Source organism: Microtus oregoni, unplaced genomic scaffold (assembly GCF_018167655.1).
Source record: "Microtus oregoni isolate MIOR12 unplaced genomic scaffold, Mior012 000072F_ref0000427, whole genome shotgun sequence".
Taxonomy (NCBI): Eukaryota; Metazoa; Chordata; class Mammalia; order Rodentia; family Cricetidae; genus Microtus; species Microtus oregoni.
The window spans coordinates 5,248,348-5,264,160 of NW_024543979.1; the positions used below are offsets into that span (position 1 = coordinate 5,248,348).

Below are 15,813 nucleotides of genomic sequence, written 5' to 3' on the forward strand. Positions count from 1 at the left end.
AGCAGCAAACTATCATGCAATAAGGAAGAGGCTGGGAAAATTGAATAACCCTTTCAATCAGGTTCCCAGTTCGCAGCCCCTGTCTGTGCACACACATTGCAGCATGAGGCAGTTTCAGAAACTAAAGAATCTGCCAACCACCTGCTCAGAACTCTCATGCTCAGCAGTCATGCAGAGGAGCCATGTCATTCCTGGTTACAAGAGGCCAGGCTACCTGTCTTCATTCCTCCACAGCCTGAGCTATGAATCTCTGCCAGTCACTCCCTCCTGCACTATGGTCTCTCATGGCGCTCTATCCACCAGTGTATCTCAGGGCACCATGACATGTGCTAGATGATTTTGGACCTCACCACAGCTTAGACTAAGAGAATAGAAACTCCTGGTTCTAGCACTGTGAGAGATGGGATGTGTAAAGCTTAGGCTGTGCTCATTGTGTTCCTTTGTATTACATAGGACAGGAGTTTTCAGAGTGTGCCTTACCCTGAGTGACTCCATTTATACAGCAGTGCTTTGCTTCATTTTGAAAGTAAATTCTGAGGCAAAAAATGACTCTCTATCTTGTGTGTGCAAGTGCCCAGCACAGACAGTAAACATATGTTTATAGATAACTTATTAATACAAACAAATTATTCCTACCTATAAAATATCAAGCCAGGAACAGCTAGACCCATGGATGTTTGAAGACCTAGTTCAAGAAACCAAGCTAGTGTGCTTGTCTAAACCACCAGAACAATGAGCGCAGCAATGCCCTCACTTGGCTCAGACTCACTGAGCCATCATCAGCCCACCCCATGCATGCATCACCAGATACAAGGCAATAAATGCTCAACTCTGTCCCCAGGATGTCTGCTCATAGGATCAGCCCTAATTGAAATGACCCAGTTGAACTCCCATTTGTTCAGACTCCCATGCCTGCAGTCAGCTCTGTGCTTTGGAGCAATGTGCCCTTTGAGCCATTTCTATATCTTGAACTGACATTATGCCCTGAACCAACTGAGTATTTATTGGCCTCCCTGTTATGCATGTTCATCTGCTATGTAATTGTGACTTCTATAAATCCATCTGCACATCTGTGCATGTGCACATACGCACAAACACATGCACACACAGGACTTGTGGTAATGGTGGTCTTGTATTCAGCCTCTGAACTTATATCATAATATGCTTTTGAAGTAAGACAAATCTGCCTCATTATCTGTCCCCTTCTTCCTTTATGAATTATGAAAAGCATTTATACTCATTAGTGCTCATTTGTTTCTTAGGAATTTGGCATCCAAAAGAGGTTATGTCCTCAGTTATGTCTGCTTCTCTTTGGGTCCTTAGGTGGTCACTAATCATGTACTGCTCATCAGTGAGGAATCTGCCTATGACTGCACAGTTTAAACAAGCATTAAGTGGGCTGCTCTGTGTAATGATGTTGCTTGTGTGGACCATCAACTTAATATTGCTGTTCCTTCTACAGGAAGGAAGAACCCCTCGAGATGTCTTCCAATAATGACCCTGTTGCAATTCCAGTGACAGAAGTAAATCCCAGTGACCATCCTGGAATGGACACCAGTGACCAGAACATATTGACTGGAGAGGCTGTGTTAAGTTTTCATAACATCAGTTACGTGGAAACAGTGCAGCATGGCTTTGCATGTTGTAAAAAAACAAGTGTGATAAAAAGACTATCAAATATCAGGTATGTACATGAACTAAATAGACGAGTATATTGAACAACTTTTTCAACAGATTCAGACTTTCTCAATTATCAATAAACTGTGTGTGTATATGTGTTTGTGTGTATGCATATATATCTGTTTATGTGTGCAAGTGTATATGTGTATATATGTGTATATCTCTGTTTGTGTACATATAAGGGTATGAATGTGTATGCCTATATCTGTTTCTGTGTGTTTCTGTGTTTCTGTTTGTGTGTGTATAAGTGTATGCGTGAATGTTCACATGTGCAGATGTGTGGATGCTATGGCACACCCATAACACAAGGCTGTCAGAGGACAATCCTGAGCACTGGTCTCCACCTTCTACCGTGTTGCACACAGAGTCCCTCATTGCTCACTGCAGTGTGTGCCAGGCCAGCTGCCTGCAAGGGTCCTGGGATTCTCCTGCTTCTGTCTCCCATCTCTTCATAGAGCATGGAGCTACAGGTGCCCACACTGCATCCAGCTTTATGTGAGTTCTGGAGGTTTAACTTAGGTCCTCACCCACACACAGCAAGCACTTCACCCAGTGAACCATCCCCAGCCTCACCTTGTTATACAGACAGACAGATACATGATCACAGACAGATAGATCCACGATCACAGTGAAATTCATGTGATGGAGACTGAAGAACAACACAATGGATGAATGGCGCAAAAGCTGTTTCTTTAAAAATACAAACAAGCTTGACAAACCCTTAGACAAATTTCAAAAACAAAACAAAACAAAAACAATTATGAGAAATGTTTTAATTCAATAAAATTAAGGATGAAAAAGTAATATAAAAGGCATACTGTTAACATCAAGGAATATGAGAGATTATTGCAAATTTAAATTCTACAAATTAGAAAATCTAAAAGAATTGTGTACACATCTATACACACATCCCCTCCCTAAACTGAACTGAGCGTTTATAACAGGCAGACTGGGTCAGTTACCAGTGATGAGATGGAAGTAATGAAGAAGTCCCAAGAGCAGAAAGGCCGGGTCCTCAAATATTTGCTCAAAATTCATTAAGAGCTAAAAAGAGCGAAAGCCAACATTCCACACATTGTTCCATAAGATAAAGAAGCCATGCCTTGAGGGATGTCCCTCAATTCTAAACTGAGTGTATTCTAATCTCCTTATCAAGAAAGGAAATTTTCATTTTGTGGGTGTGTGTTTGGCTTTTCTATTTTGATTAAGGATCTTCTGTTTGTTTTAAGTGTTAAACTTGGCAACCCTCTCCTGTCCTATGAGTTCTTCTTTCTGGTCTTTGGATTTCTACTTAAGATGTATAGATTTTGGTTTGATTCTATTTTAATAGTAAGGACATTGCTACTGGTATTCTACAACTCAGTGTTTTTTTTTTTTTTTTTTTTTTTTTTTTTTGCAACGAGGTCTATGAAGCAGCAAGCAGGGTTATATAAAGACACTGCTCATCAAACATTAGCAAGAAGCTGTTATATGCTCGGCACATAAAGGGCATGTGTGTAATAAAGTCCTCCTGAGATCCTGCTACTTGCTTCACGGACATTAAACTTAAATGCACCATGCTTCAAAAATGACAAGTCCTTAAATAATAAACAGCAGGGCTTTTGTGATATCTGAGGCATTTTTCTGATAGTGTAGTTTTTGTGAGTTTGTGTTTTTTTTTCTGTGTACAATTTCAATAGCATATTTAGTGTAGATCCTAAAGGAACATAACTTCTTTTAAATTGCACATTCAAGCAGTATGATTTTGTGTTTACAGTGGGATTATGAAAGCTGGCCTCAATGCCATTATGGGACCTAATTATGAGAGCAGATCGTTGTGAGTATAACAGACAGCATATGCAAGCCCTTTGTATCCACTTTCTGTGTTGCAAAATTACTTTTATAGGAATTATTTAAGTATTGTGTGAGTGTATCTAGTCAGGTCTTATGTGCTGTTTATAATGTGCAGGTGGATGCTTCATAGTTTCATACCAAGAGCAGGAAGTCTTACAAGGTCACTTTACTGATAGGCAATGATAGAGTGATTGCTATATGATGCTGGGTTAGTTTATTATTTAATGTGGGAGAGATAGTATTAAAATTAGAAAGATGAAGGAGAAGTTTTAAGGAGACAAGAAATTACTTTACCAATTTGAGCAGCACATTACCAGTTTGAGTCCCTAAGGTCAATTACCAGGGAGGGGCCGTCCTGTGGATCACACCTGTCTTTCATAATTCTGCGCTGTATTAGAGCACACACTGAACAGAAAGGAGTGTGTGTGTGACTTCAGTTAATCTTTTGCAGAATTTTTATTCTGAGTATCTGAAAGCTGATAGCTTTTACTGAAGGGAGGAAGTAAACCACACAACATATGTAACCCTTGTAGGTTATTAGATGTCTTAGCTGCAAGGAAAGATCCACGTGGATTATCAGGAGATATTTTGATAAATGGAAAACCTCGACCTGCTAATTTCACATGTACTTCTGGTTATGTGCCACAAGTAAGTGCTGGTGGGTTTGTAATTTTAGATTTCTCCTGCTTCTGTATGGGCAGATGTAGTTTATAGATATGTGTGTTTCCATAATTATACAACACATTTATAGGCTATGCTTCCTCTACAGTGGCTTTTTACAATGGCTCATTAACCTAAGATTAATATTATTTAGGAAGGTGGGGAGGGATTGGAATATGACATCTGTGGCACAGTATTGGCAATTGCAGCTGTGATTTAATTCTACAGAGGACTACAGTTGTCTTATTTTGCTCTTCCTGCATCTCTCTCCACTGCTTAGAAGATCCTTCTGTAAATAACTGCAGGTAGCAGTCACCAAAATCCCTCTGCTCTACTTGGAAGGAAAATGGAAGGGCAGGTTCTCTACTTGAAATTAGTAAAATTGAAAGAATATTTTTCAGTAGAGTATTACATTGCATATGTTTTATTTGAGGATTAGGCTACATTTATTAGAATGATTGTCTTAGTGATAACTGTATTTAATTGAAATACTATTTAACCTTAAGAATGACATGGTGATGCACACGCTGACTGTGAGAGACAACATAGAGTTCTCAGCAGCTCTTCAACTGCCAATGACTATGACAAGAGATGAAAAAAGAAGGCGGATTAATGATGTCCTTGAACTTCTGCATCTGGATGAAGTGGCAAATGTTGAGGTAATATGAAGAAAAGTCTTGAAATACTCGGAGTCAAAATAAAAAATGACCATGATGATAATATGACTCAGTTGTCACTTTCCTATAAAGTGTGTGTCAATGTAACTATTGTCTGTATTAATGAGTGTGCAAGTGGTTACATGATGTAAAATGGAAAGTGAGCTGCAAAGCCTTCTTTACAATGGCTAAACCTGGCAGTGGACTGTGATCCAGCAGGGAAAAGTGCTCCTCACGTGAGCCTCCTCTTCCCTCAGCCTTAAAGTCTTAATTTTACAGAATTGGACAAGTGCTTTCTTCTGTTTATTGTCTCTTCCCCTAGAGGACTTGTCCCTTGTTGTTTCAGAATGTGCTTCTGCCCTGACACAGGACGTGTGATAGAGAACTCTGGCTCTGTGTTCACTCTGCATTTATTTCCTTCCAGGGCTGTCCTTGGTCTCTTAGCATTTACTTCTCACTTGTGTCGTGCTTGTTATCTTCTGCAGTCTTTCTTTTTGTGTTTATATCTCATCCTGCCTGTGGTTGCTAGTTTTATCTGTCAATTTGACACAACCTAAGATCATATTGGAATCCTCTAGAAGAGAGTCTCAGTGAGGAATTGTAGTCAGGTTGGCTTGTGGGCATTTCTGTAGGTGATTGCCTTGATTAAGTGGTGTAGAAAGACCCAGCTCACTTAGGCAGATCCATTCTTTGAGTTTGGGTCCCGGGTGGCATGAGCATGGAGAAAGTGAGTTGACCACTGATAGACATGTATGCGTTCACCCTCTCTGTGCTCTTGACTGGATGTAACCAGATGTAGCAGCTTCCTGCCTTGACTTCCCTACAGTGGTCACCTGTACTTTTAAACTGTGCGTTGAAATAAAACCTTTCACTCCCTGTTTACTTTTTGTAAGATCATTTTATGTTAATAACTAGATGGAAACCTAGGATATCCTTTTGCTCTCACTCCTTCCTTCTGTATCTTCTGTCAATATTTATTATCAGCTCCTTTTGTCAGGGTTTGATGATAGAACCTTGGGCAAGAGCAACAATGAATGAACCTGGTTATTCCTATGAGATTTGTGCAGGATCGGGAGGGGTAATAGATAAGTGGTGAACTTCACAGTTAACTATGTGAGAGTTAGTTAATTTCTTACTAACCTATTTCAAAAAACTTTTATGTGATACTTCATTAATTATTCTTAATGTTTAAAAATTAAAGATATATGTTAATTTAACAATCCCATTGTTAAGCATCAAAATTAATAAGTCTTGATATTCTCAGCACTGTCAGGTCTAAAACTATTTGCAATTCCATTTTTTATTATTATTACATTGGTTATAGAACCTTATCAGGCATTTAACTTATTATATGCCTAGTGTTTTTTAAATATTAGTGGTGTTTCCCTCTTTTTGTCTCCTCCAAACCATCCTGCCTCCACAATGACATCGACTCATTGAGTAGATTGTATAGAGATGTCTGCTGAGTAGACATTTGGGACTATGGATGAAAATGGGCTCGCCAGAATATGATTTTTATGGATTAACTCCTGTGGTGTCTCCTCCTTAGAGGCAATGAGGAATAGGAAGGTACTAGCTGTTGATTCCCATGATCTTCCTCTACAGTCGTTTATGAGATGTTTGCCTTCTTGAAAGAATAATAGAAAAGCGGACATTTACCACACTTTCTTTTGTCCCGAGTGATGGAATTTTGTGGGCTTTGCTCTGTTTATTACATGTTTTTATGTTCACCATAAGGTTCTTTCTTTTGTTCTGTTTTTTAAACAATAATTAGTTATTGCACTAAGTTGTTTACTTTTACTTTTTAGAGATAACATATCAAGATACTTATTAAATTCTTGAAGTCATGAAATGTAATAGATTGCAAGAACTTTAATATAATTTTTAATGATAGTTTTCAAAAAAGATGTGTGTGTATGTGTGTGCCTGTGTATTTTTACGTGTCTGCCTAAAGGCCATAGCACACACATAAGGACATCTTTGTCACGGGTCCATTTTCTTCTCCCACCTTGTTTGTCTTGTTCTGCTGAAGCCCTACACACATGACTGATGCCCTGATCCATGTCTCATCTCACTGTAATTCCTTCTTGATGGAGTTACACAGGCAATTCTGTTGCTACCGCTTTATATGTGAGTTCCAGGGATTGAACCCAGGATTCAGGCCTACAGGGCAAGTGCTTTTCCCTGCTAAGACTTCTCTTCAGCTTTTCACAAGATTTTGATTTAATAAATATAGAGGCAGTGTGTGGTTTCTGTCATACAATCAGCACAATAGTACACTTGCTGATACCAGCACCCTGGCTTCTTCATGTTTACAACAGTATACTCATTAAAGTTGTTTCTCACTGTAGCATTTTAATAGAACATTAAGTTCTATCTTATTCCTGAGTACTTAATTACTTTTCATTCATAAAAATCTGCTTACCTATAACTCTATTCTTAACTATTAAAATTAATAATTCTTTTATTTTCTCAGCCTTGTCGTGGCCATACTAATCATTTGTTGGAGGAGGGTCATCTGGCTATGTGTTACTTTCGTTGGTTAATAAAGAAACTGCCTTGGCCCTTTGATAGCACAGAAAATTAGGTAGGTGTAGTAAACAGAACAGGATGCTGGATAGAAGGCAGCGAGTCAGTCACCATGAAGCTCCGGCCCAAGATGGACGTAGGTTAGGATCTTCCTGGTAAGCCACCACCTCGTGGTGCTACACACATTAATAGAAATGGGTTAATCAAGATGTGAGAGTTAGCCAGTAAGAGGCTAGAGCTAATGGGCCAGGCACTGTTTAAATGAATGCAATTTGTGTGTTGTTATTTCGGGTGTAAAGCTAGCCATGCGGGACAAAAAGCAGGCCTGCTCCTCTCATTACTACAGTCCTTGATGTGTGATATCCTTCTGTATATGTGTTGCTTTTGCTGGCTAATGAATAAAAGCTTCTTTGGCCTATGGCAGGGCAGAATATAGCCAGAATGGAAGAGAGATATAAAAAGAGAGAGTAGGTGGAGTCAGAGAGATGCCATGTAGCTGCCAAAGGAGATAGATGCCTGACCCTTACAAGTAAGCCACAGCCTTATGCCGAATCACAGATTAACAGACATGCATTAATTCAAGATTTAAGAGCTACACCTGAGTCACTGGCCAAGCAGTCTTTTAATTAATATAGTTTTTGTGTGATGATTTGGGTCTGGGAAGCCGGGAGCAAACAAGCAGTTTTTGTCTATACATCCACACACCCCCAAAAAACCCTTTGTTGTATGTTGATTGTCAGGATAATGATATAGCAAAATTTTTTATTACTAGGACAGGCTGATTCATCAAATGACTATGACTGTAGTTGTTCTTGTTAATAATGATGATCAGTGTTGCTTCAGCCTAGGTCTAAAGAACTTAAGAAAAGGACCAGTATAGCAATGGAGCTGATCACCCAGCATCCCATCTTGTTCTTGGATGACCCCACCACTGGCTTAGACTGGAGCACCACTACTGATGTCATCTCAGTCCTGAGAAGGTAAGTGCTGAAGAAATATTATGTTTTTTTCATTTAATACCTGGTCACTTGTGTGTATTTTTGGTGCAAGAGATTCAGAGGTAAGCTACAGAATTTCTTTCTTGTTTATTAGAAGGAAACAAACTTCAATTAACAAGGATTACACATCAAGATCAATGAGACAGGAGCATAGGGAGAGATGGTGAAGGTGCAGCACTGCTTTAAATAGAATGTCCCCATAACACTCAAGCATTGGTCAAGTGGGTGCGATCTGAACAGAGTGCAGGCTGGAGGGAAAACGCATTTGTTCTGAGGCAGAGCATGTTTGGTGTGTCTGGAGCATTAAAGAGACCAAGTTAACCAGAGCCCAGTGACCTGAGGGGATAGAAAGTTGCTAGTTTTTTGCTAAAGACAGCACAGACTGGATGACTTGATGGAAGTTAAATTCTTTAGAGTTCTGAATCCTGAAAGTCAGAGTGTCTGCTGAGGCCTGGGTCACTGAGTTGGTACCTCTTCCCTCCTCATGTGTCTATGCTCTGATCTCTTAAATGGACACCAGTTACATTAGGATACCCTAGCAATTTCAATGACACTTAATTACCTTTTAAAAGACTCTTCCTCCAATTATATCCACATTTAAAGTTCTTAGATGTGAAGTCTTCAACAAATGAGTCTTTGGAAAGATTCAATTCAGTCCTCCACATTCCTAGTTGAAGAGAGAGGGGCTGGTTGGGTTGGATGTAGATTGCCTAGACCCCCTGGACCACTGTAAAGACTAAGGTTTTCCATGGAAGGGGATGTGGGAAAGCTTCTGAGTTTATAGCAGAGCAATGCATCATGGAGAAGGTTATGCAGTTACAATATGGGGATGTAAAATATCAGTAGAAGATGGAGATGTGGAGGTTCGGTTGCTAGGAAATAGTGTACTCTGTATAGCTTTGAATATAGAATAAATAGAATTATCTCAGGGATTGACCCTGGATGTGATGGCTGAGAGAATGATTGCTAAGATCTGGGTCCTGACCTGTGGAAGAATGAGTAAAAGCAATGGCACTTTCTTCTCTCAAGAAATAAGTCTGTGGCTGAAACATTTATACAAAAATGTGTAAGGGTTAGGTTTTTTATTTTGAAGTATAATAAGAATTCCTAATTGACTTAATAACCCCAAGAACCATATAAGGACTATCCCATTCCCATAGCCTAGGCTGCTGGCTGTTGAATTTACTGTGTTCTGTCTTTCCTTTTTCTTGTTCTTTCATTTTTTCTAACATCATGTTCTATTACCCTAAATACTGTTACCTGTCCCTCCAGGAACCAAGATCACTCTTTCGTTTTACCTTCCCAGTGATGAAGTCAACAACTGGGGCCTTGCCATCTTCTAGCCTGTAGACTCCTTAAGGATCACTACCTTCCCTATCTGTTCCCTTTCCTGTCTGCTTCAGGACACTCTCTAAGATTAAGTTCTTGCTCATTTTCCAGTATGGAATGCGGCTCTCTGTGCCTGTGTGTCATGATATTGCTATTCTTAGTGCATCGCATCGGGTCATCCACAGTGTGGCTTCTCCCAGTGTTCTAGTTTCCAGTCTTAGTGCATGGCATGGTGTTGTCCCCAGTGTGGTTTCTCCCAGTGTTCTGGGAGCAGAATTGGGCCCTGATATGCTGTGTTCTCCTTGGATTTCACACTCCTGGAAGTGCATCCTTTATGGTAGGAATATTTAATTTTTTTTTACAATTATTTGTGTGTGTGTGTGTGTGTGTATGTGTTTGTGTGTGTGTGTGGTGTCTATATATATGTTGCATGGATGTAGAAGTCAGAGGAAAACTCGAGGGACTTGGATTTTTCCTTCCACCAAATGGTTTCTGGGATTTAAACTCTTAGCATCAAGTACCTTTGCCCATTGAGCCATCTTGCTTCCCTGGCTTGAATCTTAATCATCTCATAGTGGTGGCAGTTGATAGGTTATATGATATGAAATTACAGTTTTTTCTTTTGTGATATATTAATAGTCTGACAGGGAAAACAATCAACTCCTATGCCATTATTCTGTTCCTTATATTATCTCTACTGACCATTTGTGGTGTGAATTAGTAACTTCTGCTCTTGTTTTAATTACTTCACAAACTGACATGGCATTCTGTCTGGGAAGGTGTCTTTTCTCAGTTCCTATTTTGTACAATGTGCTATAATATGTTATTCTTCATTATTCTAACTATTAAATCAATCACAGTTTGACTAGTGGAAGATCCTTCTCTGTGAGGTTTTTTTTTTTTTAGTTTTAATTTATTTTCTAGGAATTTCAAGTAATATACTTCAATCTTATTCTTTCTTTTGATAAGGATTCATATATCTAAAATAAAATTTTTTAAATTAAGTTCTTTGAGGAGAGATGAAATAAGAGGTAAGAGCCCTGGCTGCTCTTCCAGAGGACTCAGATAACCTTCCCAGCATCCACGCGGCAGCTCACAACCATTTGTACCTGCAGTTTTAGGGGATCTAATGCAATCTTCTCCCATCCACAGGCACCAGGGACACGTGGTAACAGACATACACTCAAGGCAATACACCCTGTAAAACAAATGCTTTTTAAAAGAAATGGTTGAAAAATTCATATTTTTAAAATAAAAATTTACTTTCATGGTAAAAAACACCTTCTATGTGATTCTGTCAGTGTGAGACACTGCCCAGGATTCCCAACTAAATGCTGTGGGAAAAGACACTGAGGCTGCAGATCCTAGACCTTACTTTGAGGAAGGCTCTCACCATGTCTGCTCTCTGCTTTTAATCTTTGCAAGCTCCTGACTACCATCCTCCTAATGTTCTAGCTTATAGCAGAAGGGTCTTCCCACACCTAAGATGCTCTTCCTACAATTTCGTTTAATAATATTTTAATTCCGCACCAGTTATTTATCATTCTCTCTGTCCTTTTTTTATCTACCTATGTCTTCCGCCCTGTCTCTACTTCTCCCTATACTCTTTGTCAAACACATTCAGGCAAACACAGTCCTTTCTGTGTTCTCATAGTTTATTAGACAGACATTTTATTTTATACTCTGTACAGCTGATTTTTCTCTTCTTAGCTGGTGGCACTTTGTTTTACCTTCTCACTGGGTTGCAAGTCTTTTCTCACAAGGAATCCTCCACTTCTGCACCACCTTGTGTTGGTATTACTGTCTGTCCTGGCTGTCTTTGAGGCAGACTATCATTTGATACAGTGACACCTCACAACATACGCTTGTGAGACACTTGTCTTGAGGTTTCATAGTTTGTCACTTTATTCCATAGCCCAGGCTCATCTCACTTTCTTGCCTCTGCCTTCTAAGCTGGAGCTCAAGGTGTGCACTGCACTTCACAGCTTTCTCATTCTCCTTTTCATTTCTCCCTCCCCTTCATCCTCTTCTCTCCTTTCCTTCCTTCCTTCCTCCCTGTTTTGTTCCCTCCTTCCCTTTCTTCCTCCCCTTTGTTTCATTCTGTTTGTTAGTCTTTTTGAAATAGAATCTCCTGTAATCTAGGGGGGACTTGAACTCCTGATTATCCAAATTTTTGGAATGTTACATATATGCCACCATACCCAACTTCAATAAAAATATTTCATAGCAGTTTCAAATACTGGTTTTTGTTATTGGTCCTCCTAACAGAAGACATGACCTCCTGAAATGGTAGTTCAGCTTTTTTCCTGCCATGGAATTAAATCAACGATCAAATCCCAAATTTGCCTCTTACTAACTGAGATCCCTTTGTCTGTTGCTTGACCTTTTAAGTCTTATCAACACAAAGGGAAAATTATATTAGAAATGACTTATGCCAATATTATGAAAATTGAACTGAGGTTATTGCTGAAGTGTTTAGGGAGAGCAAGTGGTTAGGAATGTGAGTTACATCATCAGAGCAGTGAAAACCAATTCCTGAAGAGACAGAAAGTGTGAACGATTGAAGGGAATTGTGCTTACAATCATAGCTGTAATGTTTGCTCTGTCATTGCTTCTCAAGCTTGGGTGAACTTGTCAATCACCATGGCTGCCTGCTCATGATATGGATCCCTGCACAGACTCCCAGATATTATGATTTAGTGTCTGGAAGTCTGTGCAGAGATCTATGTGGTAACACTTGAGTGCACTAGTGATGGCCTACACTCTGGAAGATCTAGACTTTTAAATAAAAGCTTTAACTTGGTTTCTCTATCAGGTGCATAGTACCAGAGAGTAAAGTTGTTTTTAGGAAAATTCAAGCTGAAATGGGAACTAAAAGTATAACTTCAGGAATAAAATATTTTTTTCAGAATCTCAAGGTTCAGCTGTCAAGAGACTTATGGTTTTTTCCTCTTTAACCTTAGGGTGTCTATGAGGGGACGAACAATCATCTTCTCCATTAATCAGCCCCCATACTCCATCTTCAGACTGTTTGACAGCCTCACCTTAGTGGCCTCAGGAAACGTTATGTTTCACGGGGCTGCACAGGAGGCTTTGGAGTACTTCAAATCTGCAGGTATGGCTGGATTTGCTGTGAGAGCTCCTTCAGTCATGGGAACTGGGGAGAGAACAGGGGTTCTCAGGAATGCTGTTTGGCCTTCATTCAGACTTACTGTGTGTGGGCTTCTCCATTTTAAATATCGGTGACAGGATTCTGTTGCTTGTGCAGCACGGGCTTGTTGTGCAGGTCTCTTCCTTTCTCCTGTCCTGTATCATGCCTGTGTTACAAGATTTTTACTGAGTCTCTTGTTCGGCTTCTCAGTTGTGGTGACCATCTTAATTACCATGCAGGGCTCAGGCCCAGTTATCCATCACTTGAACAGCTTTGGAAAGGCCCAGCATCATGTGTTCTTGCTCACATAGCAGATGGTGATTTTAAGTTTTCTCCTAGTGTGACCTGACTCTGCAGAGCTGTGGAAACATTCCTTAACTTAGTATTAACTTTGCATTTCAGGTTTAGGCGATGCTTGGGAGCTATAGTTGCTCAAGTCTTTCTTCTGTGGACTCATGTTTTTGGTCTTCCTGTTTTTCTCTGACTGAAATTGGATGATGAAATATTTTTTAATGGCTCATTTCATCAATTTCATCTTAGAGAAATATGGATTAAGTTGTGGATGATTATCTTTGACTACAAATATAGGTTTAAATATTTGCTGTCCAATACTCTTTCCTGTTGATTAATCTTTGTCATTAAAAAATGTGTGAGCATTTGTGCATCTATGGAGTCCAATAAAAATCTGGTCAAATTCTATTGATTCTTTCACAAGAAGAGTTCACATATCTATGTCTATGTTCATGTCTATGTTTAGTCTACCTCTGTGACCATATCTATGCCTAGTCTATTCTTATGTATAGTTTGCGTGTATGTCTAATTGTCTCTGTCTATGTCTAGGCTATATCTACTCTGTCTATGTCTGTGTATTACATATGTGTCTGTGTATATGTATGTATAGCACCAACATAAACACACACATGTAAGCAATAGGCTGTAAAGTAGTGATTGCTGAAATATTATGAGAGTATATATAATAGGAAAGATAAGTAGAAGGGGAAGAGCAAGTAGAGGAAGAAATTCTTAGATTCTGTCTCCCTTCCCCTTTCTCACTCTCTGAAAGAGGATCCTCACATTTTTGTTCTTGGTCTGGATTCTTTGTAGGTTATGAATATGATTCCCACAACAACCCTGCAGACTTCTTCCTGGACATCATTAATGGAGGTTTCTCTGCTCTATTAGACACAGAGGAAGATGGCCATGATGGTATATGAAGCTTCTAGAGTCATAGGTTTTCATCTAACTGATTTCACTGAAACACAATCATGTATCTCATTAGAATATAATGTTTTATATTGATTAGTCTTATATTTATTAGTGGCCCTAAAATTAGCTAATAGACATTAGTGCAGGGTATTTTTTATTTAATTTACAAAAGAATATTTATATGATACTGTCACAGGAAAATTTCGGGTTAAAAGTAAATGTACCTATTGTTTTGTTATATTATCTTTGTTATTGTTTTAGATATGATTTGCTCATGTAGCCAGACTGGCCTTAAATGTGTGCTCTTTCTACCTCACCTCCCAAGTGTAGGTATTACAGGGATTTGTCACCATGCCTGACTTTGTTTATAACATTTCAAAAAATAAGATACTTGGCAGTTTGTACATTTACATATGCATTCACTTGAAGCAGAAATCAGAGACCAGAGTTTTATGTTAAAAAGTATAGATCCATAAGGGAAGGAGAACGTTGTTAAGGATTGGGGTTCCAATGGTCACTGGCCATTGAGTTTGTTGTGTCGGTGGGATAATGACTGTAATCAGGTCAGTTATGGACACTTTTATAATCTGTAAATGAATTAACACAAGAGTAATATTTTTATTCTCACAGTGTGGTGGGCTGAAGATGGAGCTCAGCTGATAGAGTGCTTACCTAGCATGGAGAAAGCCTTGAGTTTAGTTCCTAACAGCACATAACTGGGTGTAAAGGTGCATGTCTGTAATCTCAGCACTTAAGACAGAAACAGGAGGACCTGGAGAAGTTTAAGGTCACCCTTGGCTTCAGAGAAACTTTGAGGCCAGTCTAGGGTACATGAGACTGTCTCAAAGAAAAGCTGATACCTAATTTATCTGTTATTCATGAAAAGTATCTCAGAAAAATCAGTTAAATTATTGTCTAATATTTCTTGTCTTTATCCACTTTTATCCTGAAGTCGACAAATATAAAGAACTTTCTGAGAGACAGCACCAAGTCAGAGAAAACTTAGCCAATATGTATACCCAGTCCTCCTCATACAGAAAAATGAAAGCTGAACTGGATCTACTTTTAAGGGAACTGAAGGCAGGGAGGAGTTCAGCCTTGGAGATCACGTGTGCCACCCCTTTCTGGCATCAGCTTCAATGGATTATCTGTCGTTCATTTGAAAATTGCCTGGGTTTTCCAAGGGCCACTGGGATCCAGGTAATCTGATGAGTTATTTATTTTATTGTGAAAAATTCATGGGGGAGCAATTTGTTTCTGAGTCAGTCTACTGCAGGGTCACACTTATCTTCTGCTCTTTCCTTGTGTCATCTCCACTCTGCCTGGCATAGAGAAATATTCAACAGAGCAAGTAGACTATGATTAACTTTTTCTTATGGAAATACTTTTAGTGGTTGTTTTTTATTAACAGGAGCTTTAATAACTATCCAAGTAGAAACCTTTATTCAAGGAATGAAAAAAGAAACTCAGCATACCTGGGAGCTCCTCACACCTGTCTGCTTTATTTCATCAGTGCATCTTACAAGTTCAAAATCTAGGAATGAGTCAAGGAGTAAAAGGCCTTTATACTGATGTAACTTTCCTTGTGAGAGAAATAAATAAATAAAACTGTAGCCTGTCAGATGAGAGAACAGACTTGAAGAAACTTTAAGTAGAGAAGGGTGGAGATGACTGGAGAGGGAAAGGACAGTTGGTCTGTCGTTGAAATCATGTGGTGAGGAGACAGGGCCATAGAACAGCTCTGAGGGAGCCTGAGCATCCACTGTCTGAG

The 15,813-nt window shown here is 39.2% G+C and overlaps 1 protein-coding gene across 1 annotated transcript in view; it reads left to right on the plus strand.

Moving 5' to 3' along the window:
* Positions 1–1,481: 1,481 nt before the first annotated feature.
* The window catches only part of LOC121440937 (ATP-binding cassette sub-family G member 3-like), a 31,677-nt gene continuing 17,345 nt past the window's right edge, over positions 1,482–15,813 (plus strand). Inside the window, exons 1-8 of the mRNA XM_041641975.1 lie at positions 1,482–1,684; positions 3,437–3,496; positions 4,047–4,161; positions 4,680–4,832; positions 8,202–8,338; positions 12,649–12,800; positions 13,941–14,042; positions 14,995–15,242. Of these exons, the coding sequence (XP_041497909.1) occupies positions 1,482–1,684; positions 3,437–3,496; positions 4,047–4,161; positions 4,680–4,832; positions 8,202–8,338; positions 12,649–12,800; positions 13,941–14,042; positions 14,995–15,242 (1,170 nt within the window). The remainder of the gene's footprint in view (positions 1,685–3,436; positions 3,497–4,046; positions 4,162–4,679; positions 4,833–8,201; positions 8,339–12,648; positions 12,801–13,940; positions 14,043–14,994; positions 15,243–15,813) is intronic.